The 14,980-nt window shown below is 44.3% G+C and overlaps 1 protein-coding gene and 1 pseudogene across 7 annotated transcripts; one reads left to right on the top strand and one right to left on the bottom strand.

Annotated features, from left to right (window-relative positions):
• Positions 1 to 250: 250 nt before the first annotated feature.
• LOC142981848 (uncharacterized) lies at positions 251 to 14,576 on the bottom strand. 7 transcript variants are annotated; one of them, XM_076127986.1, is made up of 16 exons: positions 14,117 to 14,548; positions 12,866 to 13,021; positions 12,294 to 12,461; positions 11,756 to 12,001; positions 9,505 to 11,376; positions 5,923 to 6,112; positions 5,380 to 5,557; positions 4,849 to 5,042; positions 4,356 to 4,490; positions 3,639 to 3,805; positions 3,075 to 3,296; positions 2,587 to 2,760; positions 1,898 to 1,960; positions 1,696 to 1,764; positions 1,391 to 1,474; positions 251 to 1,148 (listed from the first exon to the last, which is right to left on the bottom strand). In XM_076127986.1, exons 1-16 carry the CDS (start codon positions 14,255 to 14,257, stop codon positions 1,023 to 1,025), a joined length of 4,185 nt encoding a protein of 1,394 aa, XP_075984101.1. In that variant the 5' UTR covers positions 14,258 to 14,548; the 3' UTR covers positions 251 to 1,022. The 7 variants fall into 7 exon arrangements, with proteins under 7 accessions (XP_075984101.1, XP_075984096.1, XP_075984095.1 ...); XM_076127981.1 differs by lacking the exons at positions 11,756 to 12,001; positions 12,294 to 12,461; positions 12,866 to 13,021; positions 14,117 to 14,548 and having other exon boundaries at positions 1,889 to 1,960; positions 2,587 to 2,730; positions 8,441 to 11,031; XM_076127980.1 differs by lacking the exons at positions 11,756 to 12,001; positions 12,294 to 12,461; positions 12,866 to 13,021; positions 14,117 to 14,548 and having other exon boundaries at positions 8,441 to 11,031.
• On the top strand, positions 6,821 to 8,202 carry LOC142981849 (dnaJ homolog subfamily B member 13 pseudogene; annotated as a pseudogene).
• Positions 14,577 to 14,980: the final 404 nt, after the last annotated feature.

A 14,980-nucleotide genomic window follows, 5' to 3' on the forward strand; every position in this document is an offset into this window, starting at 1 on the left:
ACTATTTAATGAGCAGTTCAATGACCTCACAGGCGGCGGCGAGCCGAGCGCGGCGGTTGAGTTGGCGTTGGTTTTTTGTTTTGAAAAAAGAACCCATGTTTATTAAATCTTATAATATCAAAATTAAAATGTTAGTTTAATTAAAAGTTCTCATTACCACCCAATCATATAAGACTACCTACAGAGTAGATTCATGCGTTCGTATGATAGCCATCAACCTGACTAAAGTCAGAGGCAGGGGTCAAAATTTTTTTTTATAATATTATTTTAAAACTATGTTTTCCAAATTTACACTTGGTAGGTACGTAACACTCATTATTTGTAATGCCAGTTGTAACAAACTTTCAATTTTATTGTTAACTACACACAAAAATATTATTAGTAGTATACGAGTTCAACTTTACCTGGGTCTAGTTGATGATTGTGTGCGTGGCGATCGAGATCGAGGATATCTTAGTGGAGGCTTATCTTACAGAAAACACGATGATTAAATTTATAACACATACACATACACAGACTCTTTAAATATTAAATGCAAATCACTTTTCAAATCAAAACTCCGCATCACCCGCAGTCGAACAAGCGTGTCTGTCACGACATGACGTCAGCGCATAGCGCGCGAAGCAACGCAAATTTAAAAAAGCAGTGAAACTTTATAACGCTGTAACTTCGGTAATTTTGACCCGATTTTGATAAAACAAAAACAATTATTATCAGCATAAGTACACAAATTAAATACAGTATGTTTAATAGTCATATTTTGATGTGCTGGTGTGACTCATTATTAATTTTACGCCATATCAATTCTAATCAATTCCAAAGTACTAACTATATACAGAAATAACAATATACTTAAATAATGCATACATAATATCACGCCTTTTTCCCATAGGGGTAGACAGAGACGAAATAACGCCACTTATGTAATCTTTAAAATAATTCGTGAATATTAACCACCATTCCTTTGTGTTAGATAGTGGGAAGATAGTGTGTAGTGGCGTCCGATAGGTGATGTATTAATGTTAGTGATGTATGGTGTAGACGGCGGGGTGCGCGGCGGAAGGCTGCGGCTGCAGGATGATGCGGTGCGTGACGCCGCCCAGCTCCTGCTGGCTCAGCCCCGACACAGCCACCGTCGCCGGCTGCAACTGTAACAACAGTACCCAGTAAGCTACGTGTACTTAACGTAAGTAATAGGCCATTCCCAGCCGTAATTATATCAACACAATTTGTTGCCTATACCTATACATTAGACATTCATAATATACTTATGAGGGACAAAATAAGAAATTTGAACCCAGAATAGAGACATCTCTCTACTCTTCATTTTAAAAAAATGTTAGCGCTGATTCGGTGAGCGCTAGCAGTTATGTCAGTCCTCTCATCTTACCTGCAGTATATTGGGCAGCATGGTCTGACACGTGGATGTAGCAACGTGAAGTTGTTGTTGTTGCACTTGTTGCACACCAACCGCCTAAGGATAAAAGACAAATATGATCAATATTAAATATCCGGCTTAAAAAGTCTGCATCATGAAAGTAAAAGCTTACTTTCTTCCTACACTAACGTCGTTGGCATACATGATTTTTTTTGTGACAATGTGTTACCGGCAGTTTCAGCATAAGAGAAAAGGAATCCTTCGAAAACTTAACACTTCGAAACGGACAGTATTACGAGAAAAGAACTCTGACTTACGTGTATTTGTATTGGTTGATGTTGTGGGTGTATCTGTATCGTCTGCACTTGTAGTTGCTGGGGCTGTTGCTGTAACAACAAACATACATCATTGCTATATAAAATCTCTAATCCACGTTCTAATTAAAAGGAAAAGAACCAAAACAAAATGATAGAATAGTAAGGCGAAATAATAAATAATTAATATTAGTACCGTGTTAACCTGTTGTGTCTGCTGCAGTTGCAGCGACTGCACTGATGATATCACAGGGTATGGGTGCTGACCCTACGCATACACACACATTTTATAACAGTCATATGTTTTATTAGTTTCAACTATATAAAGCGTATTCGTAATAACGCCAGCTAATCTGACAATGAAACTAAAGTAAACTTTGCTTGTTCGTTACTTGTGAAACTATTGAACTTATTGGAAACCATATAATCTATGATCTAGCATATGTTTAATCCCCGGGATTCCCTGTCTGATCTTAACTATCTCCATTACAAATTTCATCAAAATCGATTTAGCTGGTTACCAAATAAAAGCGTAACAGACCGTCACATTTATAATAAGCATTAATAAGTCTATCATAACAGTCTAAGGATCACCTACGACAGCTTTATTTATGGTAAGGTCAACTTGGGTAACTTTGAATCATTGGGGTAACATTGACAGTGAGAACATGAACTAGTTTCGATTATTTTTTCATATCAAACCAACACAATTGATAAAGGTTTATTTTAGTTTTGCAAACTTTTATCAATTGTGTTGGTTTCATGTGAAAAAATAATCGAAACTAGTTCCAATTCCCACTGTCAATGTTACCCAAATGATTCAAAGTTACCCAGGTTGACTGTACATAAATTGATATAATAAACAGGTATATAAAATAAATAATGATTAATTACCTGTACACCAGAGACAGTGATGCCTTGTTGCACATGTTGTGCGTGTATCGGCACGGCGAGTTGTTGCACGTTGCCGACTTGCAGCACCGCCTGCTGTTGCAGCTGTTGTTGTTGATGGTGTTGTTGCACCTGCTGTTGTTGCACCTGCGACACAAGCGCATTTGTCACTGAAACCTAAATCATGGACGAGTATTATTGTAAAGTTATTAAGCAACTTATACATATTAATGGATAGGATTGTAAAGTTAACTATCGAAGAAGTTAATATGTTTTATTAGAGTGAAACGATAAGTCTGTTTCGAATTATTTTACGAATAAGAAATGTGTTCAATATTTTTGACATAATTTAAATCTAAAACTTTTTAACTAAATACATTATAGATTTGTAATGTTTACTTTAAAATTAAAATCTAATAAATCTGTCTTCAATACAATACATGTTGTGATGTTATGAGACTAATATAAAAACAAAATGAAGTTGTATTTACTTGTTGTTGTTGAACTTGCACTTGTTGTTGCTGCACTTGGACTTGTTGTTGTTGCTGCAATTGTTGTCGATGTTGTTGTTGCACCAACTGTTGTTGCTGTTGCTGTTGCTGCTGCTGTTGTTGCTGTTGTTGTTGTTGCTGCTGGACTTGTTGTTGTTGCCGCTGCGGCTGTTGCTGCTGTTGTTGGACGAAGATTATTTGTTCCGAGTTGCGGGACCGTTCCTGTAGATATAAAACGTTGGTTAGCTTGAATATTTACTTTGGTACTCTAATGAAATCATCGATATGCATGGTATAATACACGCCAAATTTTTGAATCAGAAGTAAAGGAAGTAGGTAAGGTTGTAATTATTTGATGAGATGGTTGCGCCTCATGTTCTTCTGGCACTTTTAATCCACGAACGAAAGTGCACGAATTATACTTGACGCTACCCTAATCATCTGCAATAGATGAATACAGGCCAATAATTATGAATTATTTGGCGCCAACGAAACATACATAATGTTATCAACAGTGGGTTCTGCACGTTTCTATATAAACAACTATTATATTAGAATACTAACTTGTTCGTGCAACTGCATGTGTTTCTTGAGGTTGTGTAGATACATGTATGTCTTGACGCAGTGTCCGCACTTGTACCTCTTCTGCTGCGTCACGTCGCCCTGACTCTGCAGCTGCAGCGCCTGCTCGCAGCCTTGCACTTGGATCTGGACTTGGTTCTGAGTTTGACCTGGATGATTGAAAGTATCGTTAAATATTTACTTTAATGATGAATTAATGACCTTGTATTATTCGCTAAATTTGGTACTATACTCAGGCCGTTACAAACGTGTAAACTACCAAAACTACTAAAGGAATGTGACAACATGAAAGTGCGAGCGGAAGAATCCGATAAACAAAATGACTTGGTTCCCACGTTCAAAATGGCGCAGAGATTTTTTGTAGCCTAGTCTGTTTTGTATATATTTCATCAGTATTATTTACTTTTTCATGGGTTTCATAATTTATTAGTATGGTAGATAGACTAAAGTAAAGGCGAGTGATACACGCTCTTTCTAGGCAGGGAGGTGTATAACCTCAACGTCCAAGTGCCCGTTACTCATTGAAAAGTTTTTAACAAATCTCAGATACAATTTGAGACCCGACTCGATATTCCCACCCGAAAACTATGTACAACAGTCGCGCATACTCTAGCAAATATTGTTTAGTTCTTAAATGAACTGCCATAGTCCAATATCGATGTGCATATTAAAACAATAGTTGTTGTAGTCAGTAGGTACCTTGTGTGGTGGTGGGTGACGTGGTGGTGGTGGTGTCGGCGGCGGGCTCAGCGTCAGTGGCCGGTGGCGCCGCGCTCTCCGCCTTCGCGTCGTGGGTCTTCATGTGCTTCTTGTACGAACTTGACTCGATGTAACCTGACACAATAATTAAACATTAGCTTAGTAATTCAGTTACAAAGTACAAAGTATCTAATTAAATGCGCATTGCTGGTTAATTAGCTATCTAGGTGGTTTGAAAATGTGTAAGGTTAATAAAGATTATAATAGCCGAACTGCACGGTTCTGATTACGCGAAGAGTTTCATAGGTTTTTTAACAAAGTAGCCTATTCTAGATCTCTCGTCATTTTCTTCATCTTTACACATTTTTCTTATTAGATTTAAGTTGATTTAACCATTAAAACAACAGACACAGACACCCAAATTTCGTATGATAATATTAGTACAGTTTAATTTTACATTGATTTGAGACACGTATAGTAAGCAGTGAGGTACCTTTCCCGCAGACGTTGCAGTGGTACTTCATCTCTCCGGAGTGGTACCGGCGGTGCACGGCCAGGTAGGAGGCGGAGCTGAACCGCTGCTCGCACGTCTCGCACTCGAACAGCTTCTCGCCCGTGTGCTTGCTGGCATGCACGCGCAGCTCCGTGCGGGACGTGCAGCCCTTGAAGCACACCGGGCACACGAACCTGACCACACATAATACACTTTGATTAAAAACATTACATGTAATGCAACAACGTGCAAGTCACTCTAAAATATGCTACAAAAAATACAGAATTGAATCTTTGTTATGAAAAGGTTACTATTGCAGTTTTACACTCAGAATTGCTCTTGCGCGCGAGGATTTTCAAAACATACAAAGTTAACCAGACCCAAAACAAGTATTTTGTGGATTGCAAAAATATTTCTACACCTGGGTTTGAACCTACGATCTCAGCCCTTGTAGCGTGTCGGTCGCACTAACCATTGTGCCAGGGAACACCGTCAAAAATTTTAAAGACAAAGAATAAGAGTGATGGTTACCTCTTGTTGCCGGTGTGCGTGACCATGTGGTTGTTCCTGGCGGAGGAGGTGGTGAAGCGCGCCGAGCACAGCTTGCAGCAGTAGGGCTTCTCGCCCGTGTGCGTGCGCCGGTGGTAGATCAGCGCCGACTGCTGCGCGAAGCGACGAGAGCAGAACTGACACTCGTACGGCCGCTCGCCTGCACCACAACATGCATCAATTACTTATCATAGTCACAATGCATCAATTATTTATATTTAGGGCACTAAAGGAGAGATTTCAACACAGGAATAGAATGACACGTACATCGCATATATGACATCGTTCAGCAATGAATATAAGCATCGTAGATTTTTGCGATACAACTTCACATCGGTGTGCTAACATCGTCCTAACGAACACGAGCGTGCCCGTCTATCAATCAATCTTGTATAAAAATGGCGTTCAAGCTCTACCTACCTATAAACTTTTACAAGGTAAAAAATACCAGTCTGTTTTCCATTTTAGTTAAAACACAAACCTACCGTACATTTTCAATCAATAAGTAAAGTATAATATAATTACCCGTGTGAACTCTCATATGCGCGTTAAGCTTGGAGACCTCGTAGAAGCCCTTGTTGCAGACAGTACACACGTGGTTGCGGATGCCGCGGTGCTTCTTCATGTGCTGGCACAGCGTCGAGTGGCGGCGGAACGTCTTGTTGCACTCCGAACATTTCAGCGGCTTCTCACCAGTGTGCAGGCGGAAGTGGACCTGTGGGGTAACAACATCACATTAAGAAATCGTCATTTATATATTTCATGTATGAATGCGCCTGAATTTGAAATTTACAATGTTGACACATGAAACACGGGTAGCGTTGCCTGGGCCAGGAATCGAACCTGAGACCTCTCGATCATGAGTCGTATAACCTACTACCCAGGCGATAGCGGCAGCGCAAGGAAAACTTGTAATATACTTAATATCAAAATCAGTTAAAAAAAAAATCAAGGTCTAACTACAGGTAACTGTTTTTTTTTTGTGAACTTTAAACCATAAGGTTCAGTCTTATTCCTTTAAAGCCCTTCTCCCATTACGATACGCCCGCGCGACTCTAGTCTCGGAGACTAGTCGCCACGAAGTATCTCACATACATTTGTATGGAGACTCTCACATTACGATACTGGTATTCTACGCGTTCGCGACTAGTCTCGCGATACCCGCCGTGTTGGTCGCTTGTGCGTCGCGTCTCGCGCGTTTCGTCAAGAAGGCGGCGGAGCAAGAAACAAATATTAAGTTTGTACAAGAAATTGAAAAATATGCTTGTTTATATAACTACAAATTACCCGAATACATGCGAAAAAATACAATAGACAAGACTTGGGCTGAAATTGGTAACAAATTTCAAATAACAGGTTGGTTTTTTGTACACATAGGTACATGGTTTATTATTATCAATATTACATTGTATTTCGAGCTTCATCGTCACTGGAGTCGCTCGACATAACGTCAGTCTACAAAAAACGAGTTTGCACAAATGATGAATTTAGTAACTTTTAAGTTGCATAATATGCGAGCATCGGGTAGCGAACATGTATCCAACTAGTATTATACTCGAGTATCGTACCCTACAAGTATCGTAATGGGAGAAGGGCCTAATCCTATTTGGTTCCGCGATCGAAACTTCCTTTCAAAATGTATTTCACATTTGGATGACTCATGTCAAATCTGACGTTATAAACAGTCTATCTCGCGTTTTTATCTAGTTTTTGTATTGAACAATATACATTAAAAAAACAACAATGGGTTTCGATTACTACGGTATTCTTGGCGTGAAGAGGTCTTGTAATCAGTTAGAAATTAAACGAGCGTACAGACGACTCGCGTTGAAGTACAATCCCGAGAGACATGACGATGATGAGAATATGAAGAGAATATTTGCTCTGATAGGTGAAGCGTACGAAGTGCTGGTAGACCACAAGAGACGAGCGGTCTACGACCAATATGGAGAAGAAGGCCTCAAGAAAGGAATCCCAGGACCAACGGAATATATCCATCCGTATGCATACCATGGTGAACCACTCAGAACTTTCCATGACTTCTTTGGCACTTCCAACCCTTACGCCGATCTCTTAGACTACTATGAAAACCCTCCACCTATGTTCGAGTCTCCATTACGTAAAGGCTATAAAGAAAAGGACGCGACCATAGTCCGACCTCTCGCTCTTTCACTTGAAGAAGTATTCAAAGGCGGGTTGAAGAAAATGAAGATACAAAGACTGGTTTTCACAGACGAGACATGTACGGAATTGAAGCTGAGAGAGAAGGTGCTTTCGATACCGATCAAAGCTGGGATATATCCTAACACTGAGGTGAGGTTCAAGGAGGAGGGAGACCAGGGACCTACGCGTATACCAGCTGATGTTATATTTATAACTGAGGACCGTCCTCACGAGGTGTACGTGCGCTCCGGCCTCAGCGACCTGCTCTACACGCAGAATATTAGCCTACAAGAAGCATTGTGCGGCTTTATGGTTACTCTTACCACTTTAGATGACAGGATCCTAAGAGTTAAGATAACAGACGTGGTGACCCCCACCTACGAAAAAGTCATAGAAGACGAAGGCCTGCCCCTACCCGCTTGTCCGAACAGAGCTAAGGGTAATTTGATACTAAGATTTCAAATAGAATTCCCCATATACTTGACGAAGAAAACTAAAAAAGCGTTCCAAGAAGCTTTTAGAGTGAGAGAGGAGGAAGATGAAAAGTTTGAAAAATTAGAGTGTGGTATAATGCCTATACATTCTGATGATGATATTTAATTACTCCATTATATTTACTTTAAAATAAACCTCAATTATGTAATTCAATATAATTTATTTTTATCGTTTCCTACCCAGCCAACTAGTTAGTGAGGTAAACGTATAACGACGCATTGGCCGGATAATGATCTGAAGAATCGAGTAGAGTGAACTGATGTCCAGGCAGTGGTTGAATATCATACCTTGAGGTCGGTGGGGTTGGCGAACGTGCGCTGGCACACCGAGCACGTGGGCTGCTTGGCGTGTATCGTGTAGCAGTAACACGGTAGTGGTGTCGTACCTTGAGGTCGGTGGGGTTGTAGAAGCTCTTGTTGCAGGTGGAGCAGACGTAGGGCCGCTCGCCGCGGTGGCGCGCCATGTGGGAGCGCAGCGCGTAGCCGCTGTAGAAGCGCTTGTCGCAGACGGAGCACAGGTGCGTCTTCTGCTCGAAGTGCGTCTGGCGGTGGCGGTACAGCAGCGTCTTGCTGGCGAACGTGCGCTGGCACACCGAGCACGTGGGCTGCTTGGCGTGTATCGTGTAGCAGTAACACGGTAGTGGTGTCGTACCTTGAGGTCGGTGGGGTTGTAGAAGCTCTTGTTGCAGGTGGAGCAGACGTAGGGCCGCTCGCCGCGGTGGCGCGCCATGTGGGAGCGCAGCGCGTAGCCGCTGTAGAAGCGCTTGTCGCAGACGGAGCACAGGTGCGTCTTCTGCTCGAAGTGCGTCTGGCGGTGGCGGTACAGCAGCGTCTTGCTGGCGAACGTGCGCTGGCACACCGAGCACGTGGGCTGCTTGGCGTGTATCGTGTAGCAGTAACACGGTAGTGGTGTCGTACCTTGAGGTCGGTGGGGTTGTAGAAGCTCTTGTTGCAGGTGGAGCAGACGTAGGGCCGCTCGCCGCGGTGGCGCGCCATGTGGGAGCGCAGCGCGTAGCCGCTGTAGAAGCGCTTGTCGCAGACGGAGCACAGGTGCGTCTTCTGCTCGAAGTGCGTCTGGCGGTGGCGGTACAGCAGCGTCTTGCTGGCGAACGTGCGCTGGCACACCGAGCACGTGGGCTGCTTGGCGTGTATCGTGTAGCAGTAACACGGTAGTGGTGTCGTACCTTGAGGTCGGTGGGGTTGTAGAAGCTCTTGTTGCAGGTGGAGCAGACGTAGGGCCGCTCGCCGCGGTGGCGCGCCATGTGGGAGCGCAGCGCGTAGCCGCTGTAGAAGCGCTTGTCGCAGACGGAGCACAGGTGCGTCTTCTGCTCGAAGTGCGTCTGGCGGTGGCGGTACAGCAGCGTCTTGCTGGCGAACGTGCGCTGGCACACCGAGCACGTGGGCTGCTTGGCGTGTATCGTGTAGCAGTAACACGGTAGTGGTGTCGTACCTTGAGGTCGGTGGGGTTGTAGAAGCTCTTGTTGCAGGTGGAGCAGACGTAGGGCCGCTCGCCGCGGTGGCGCGCCATGTGGGAGCGCAGCGCGTAGCCGCTGTAGAAGCGCTTGTCGCAGACGGAGCACAGGTGCGTCTTCTGCTCGAAGTGCGTCTGGCGGTGGCGGTACAGCAGCGTCTTGCTGGCGAACGTGCGCTGGCACACCGAGCACGTGGGCTGCTTGGCGTGTATCGTGTAGCAGTAACACGGTAGTGGTGTCGTACCTTGAGGTCGGTGGGGTTGTAGAAGCTCTTGTTGCAGGTGGAGCAGACGTAGGGCCGCTCGCCGCGGTGGCGCGCCATGTGGGAGCGCAGCGCGTAGCCGCTGTAGAAGCGCTTGTCGCAGACGGAGCACAGGTGCGTCTTCTGCTCGAAGTGCGTCTGGCGGTGGCGGTACAGCAGCGTCTTGCTGGCGAACGTGCGCTGGCACACCGAGCACGTGGGCTGCTTGGCGTGTATCGTGTAGCAGTAACACGGTAGTGGTGTCGTACCTTGAGGTCGGTGGGGTTGTAGAAGCTCTTGTTGCAGGTGGAGCAGACGTAGGGCCGCTCGCCGCGGTGGCGCGCCATGTGGGAGCGCAGCGCGTAGCCGCTGTAGAAGCGCTTGTCGCAGACGGAGCACAGGTGCGTCTTCTGCTCGAAGTGCGTCTGGCGGTGGCGGTACAGCAGCGTCTTGCTGGCGAACGTGCGCTGGCACACCGAGCACGTGGGCTGCTTGGCGTGTATCGTGTAGCAGTAACACGGTAGTGGTGTCGTACCTTGAGGTCGGTGGGGTTGTAGAAGCTCTTGTTGCAGGTGGAGCAGACGTAGGGCCGCTCGCCGCGGTGGCGCGCCATGTGGGAGCGCAGCGCGTAGCCGCTGTAGAAGCGCTTGTCGCAGACGGAGCACAGGTGCGTCTTCTGCTCGAAGTGCGTCTGGCGGTGGCGGTACAGCAGCGTCTTGCTGGCGAACGTGCGCTGGCACACCGAGCACGTGGGCTGCTTGGCGTGTATCGTGTAGCAGTAACACGGTAGTGGTGTCGTACCTTGAGGTCGGTGGGGTTGTAGAAGCTCTTGTTGCAGGTGGAGCAGACGTAGGGCCGCTCGCCGCGGTGGCGCGCCATGTGGGAGCGCAGCGCGTAGCCGCTGTAGAAGCGCTTGTCGCAGACGGAGCACAGGTGCGTCTTCTGCTCGAAGTGCGTCTGGCGGTGGCGGTACAGCAGCGTCTTGCTGGCGAACGTGCGCTGGCACACCGAGCACGTGGGCTGCTTGGCGTGTATCGTGTAGCAGTAACACGGTAGTGGTGTCGTACCTTGAGGTCGGTGGGGTTGTAGAAGCTCTTGTTGCAGGTGGAGCAGACGTAGGGCCGCTCGCCGCGGTGGCGCGCCATGTGGGAGCGCAGCGCGTAGCCGCTGTAGAAGCGCTTGTCGCAGACGGAGCACAGGTGCGTCTTCTGCTCGAAGTGCGTCTGGCGGTGGCGGTACAGCAGCGTCTTGCTGGCGAACGTGCGCTGGCACACCGAGCACGTGGGCTGCTTGGCGTGTATCGTGTAGCAGTAACACGGTAGTGGTGTCGTACCTTGAGGTCGGTGGGGTTGTAGAAGCTCTTGTTGCAGGTGGAGCAGACGTAGGGCCGCTCGCCGCGGTGGCGCGCCATGTGGGAGCGCAGCGCGTAGCCGCTGTAGAAGCGCTTGTCGCAGACGGAGCACAGGTGCGTCTTCTGCTCGAAGTGCGTCTGGCGGTGGCGGTACAGCAGCGTCTTGCTGGCGAACGTGCGCTGGCACACCGAGCACGTGGGCTGCTTGGGCGCGCGCTGCTCGTGCGTGCGCATGTGCATCTTTAGCATGCCCGGACCCTGCACATGCAAACGCATAATGTATCACCCATTATTTTTACCTTACCAACATCAACAGCATAAAATTTTAATGGTTATTTCGTAGTTTCGTGGTTATGACACTAGAGAAGAATTCGCTACGTTACTATGATGCTACGCGTTCACTGCGTCGAAATCGAAGCATACGGAACGTGAGGATTTGAATCAGCATATCTGTGCTATGGAAATTAATACTGAGCAACATATCCTTGCGGTTCGTACACTCCGATTCAGACGCAAAAAGTGACGGGAAGTGCTGAAAACCAATTCAAACCATAGCGTACTAAGTAAGAACAATAACTACAATTGAGGAAGGAACACCGCTCACAATGTTCTTTGTTCTGTAAGAAGTAAAACTCACCTTAAAAGTCCTCTCACAAATAGGGCACATGGGTGGTTTCTTGCAGTTAGCTTTGATCCAGTTAGTATGTGATCGCATGTGTTGTTTGAGCCAGCGCGGGTGCTTGAACTCCTTGTGGCAGAGGTTGCACACGTGGCGGCCGGGGGACACAGTCGACGTCGCTTGGAACACCACCAGTTGTAAGTAGTTCTCCTCGTCACTGTTCAGACCGTCCTTGTCCTTCGCTGGAGTTGGTGTCGGCTCAAGCTAATGGAAAGGAATATCTTTATATCTATTGACGTATTTGTAATTTTCCATCAAAGAGTTATCTGTAAAACTTACCGACTATAATTTTGGTTTCACCATCTCTAAATAAGTAAGTATCAGACTTAAGAAAAGTATAAAAACAAGTGAAACCATAGGGATTTTTTTTGCGGATAAACTACCCAATTACATAATTAGATAGGTAGCAAAAATGTAAAAAACATTATTTACCTCCTCAAAATAATATTTTGGATTAAATACATAGCATATGGTTTCATCTATCATAACTGTTTACCTTTTCAACTTCGAAGTCATGTTTAACTTCCTGTTCGGCTGCGGGAGCGGGTACAGGATCTGGCGTGGCGTTGAAGAACCCCTCGAGAATCTGGCTCGGGTTCGAGATGGGTACCTCCATGTACTGCATATATGGCTCCTGGCAGTTCAGCGCCAGCATTTTATCTTTCTGACGTGAACAAATATTCTCATTAGATATTATCGCGGAAGTATATAATGATGATAATGATTTAGAGTGTTTCTATCGTGACCTCCTAGGATTTGCGTGTTTGTAAGTGAGCTATGTGAGCATTCCGAGGTTCTAACGCATCTTTAGGTTGTTAAATCCTGACTACTACTAGACTGACTAGTTCAGAACGACCCGACCCATGGGAGTCATGAGAATTCTGTCTATTCCCCACATGCAATTTTCTATTGACCTAATAGTCTAGAATTTACACTTATTTGTTTAGATATTATGTAGAAATTTTGCCACTGTACTGGTTCGTTGGTCGAGTGGCTAGTTCATTTACCAGTTAGTACGAGAGTAGAGTTTGCAGCTGACTATGAAAAAAATATTTGTGACATAATTACCTCCTCTCTTTTGAAGGCCTCTTCAGCCAGGACTTTGGCGTGTTCTCGCAGCGCTGCGTCGTTCCTTTCAACCATTTCCTTAAAGGCATGACACCTGGATATCTGGTGCACGCACTGCAGGCACAGCTGATGAGGCAAACCGTCGCCTACTTCCACCTAGTAATTATATTTTGTTGTAGTATAACGTACCTACGGTAGATACACCCGATTTAGGCAATGAAAGTGTAGCTCTTAGGGACGGTTCACATCTGACGGAAGATGCGTCGGGCGTAGCCTAATATGGGATTCGTAACGACGCATCATCAGTTGAGTGTGAACGGTCAAGTGTTTTTCTATACATTTATCTGTTCTGGCGTTACGCGCCCGATAATACGCGACGCATGTTCCGTCAGATATGAACCTTCCCTTATTCGATTTTTAAGATATTTTCTAGACTTAGAACTAAAATATATGATGAAAAATATGAATTGTAGTGATTAAAACAACTTCAAAAAACGAGTAGGTAGGTAAGGTTTTGTTCCTTTTTTTTTTAATGTGATGCTTTACTTTAGTTGTTTAAAGTTATTTTGAAGTTAAGTATGACAATTTTAGCAAGGTTGATTTTATTTAAATATACCTATTCTGTCGAACAATAAGATTAAATTAAAAAAATAGCATTCCATCTTTCGCTACGGTAAATCAAACGGCGCGCCAATCAATGCCTGTACGGGGCCATGTTTTCCGGAAATGAAAATCGTTAACAAGCGGAGATAGCGGTTAGGTGTGTACATCCGATACATCCAAAAAAACCTTTTTTCTTTTTTTACCGGCAAAAATATTTACTTAAAAGTACCAGGAATAAATATCTTCGTCTCTCAAAATAGAATTTCGATGTTATTTATCTAGTTTACGCGCGAATTCAAACTTACTGATAACTTATTAAAAAAGTTAATTGATAAAGGACAACATCATAACATTCGAACAGATCCCATACCCATCTCAGTCTTTCAGGTACATACAAACACTAGCGTTTCAATCATCATGCGTATCGACGCGTATGTTAGAAAGAGAACGAATGACATTTCTCAACAAAATGTCGAGAATTCACGCAGCACCTCAGGAATCCCAAATTGTTCATATCTGATGACTTCTAAACAAAGATGACGCGATGTAAAGGACGTTTGCCGTCGAGTACACGCATATGGACTTTTCTGCGGGTGCGAAAGAGATAAAAATATATTCCCAAAATATCTCAACAATTTGTCATCTCACCTGCACTTTTGATATGCCCATCAGCATTGTCGCTGTCAGCTGCTCGAACAGAGGTCTCATGTCCTTTTTTATTTCCAAACATGCTCGACATATTTTCTCGAATTTCAAAGTTTGTAGTTTATTAGCAATATTAGCAGCCATGTTGGGCTGCACTACGAAGATGTTTTCGTCCTTGTTGTACGATAGAGATTTTCACAACACAATATCAACACATTGCAACAACCAATTGTTAATTGGTACACATTTTAATAACTAAGCCTAAATCAGAGCTATAGTATTTAGGACACTATAATATATTGACAGTAACAATAAAATTCACCAGTAGTCGCTTACAAAACCAAATAAGAAAGAAAGACCATGACGATGGGTGGGGTGACGAAATTAGAGCGAGCGAATAAGTGGTTTCGTTTGCCTAAATCACCACTCGTGTGAAAGGGATAGGTAATGGTTGAATATGTTCGATAAAGTTTACTTGGAACTTTGCAGTCAACATGGACCTTATTACTTAGTACATAGAGTGCACATTGTGCTTTGTTGAAGTTTTTCATAGTTGTATTTCGAAACTATCCAGCGAGATGGAAAGGACATTATCAATAGATTCAATGTGAACTTATACAGCGGATACCTAATGTTTATGGATAAGTTTCTAATAAAAAATGTAAAATTATTCGACCGCAACCTTACTTCTTACATTAAAATGTAATTTACATAGGTAGATCGGCACATTAGATTGTAGATAGACGTCTATCTCTTTCTTCCATAGCGGATGATCATTATGACAGAAAGAGATGTTTGTATTGTCACCTATACCTATGTAAACATATTTCAACGTGCAGTAAATTATTTATTTTTGTTTCAATCGTG

The sequence above is a fragment of the Anticarsia gemmatalis genome, chromosome 20 (genome assembly GCF_050436995.1).
Source record: "Anticarsia gemmatalis isolate Benzon Research Colony breed Stoneville strain chromosome 20, ilAntGemm2 primary, whole genome shotgun sequence".
Lineage (NCBI taxonomy): Eukaryota > Metazoa > Arthropoda > Insecta > Lepidoptera > Erebidae > Anticarsia > Anticarsia gemmatalis.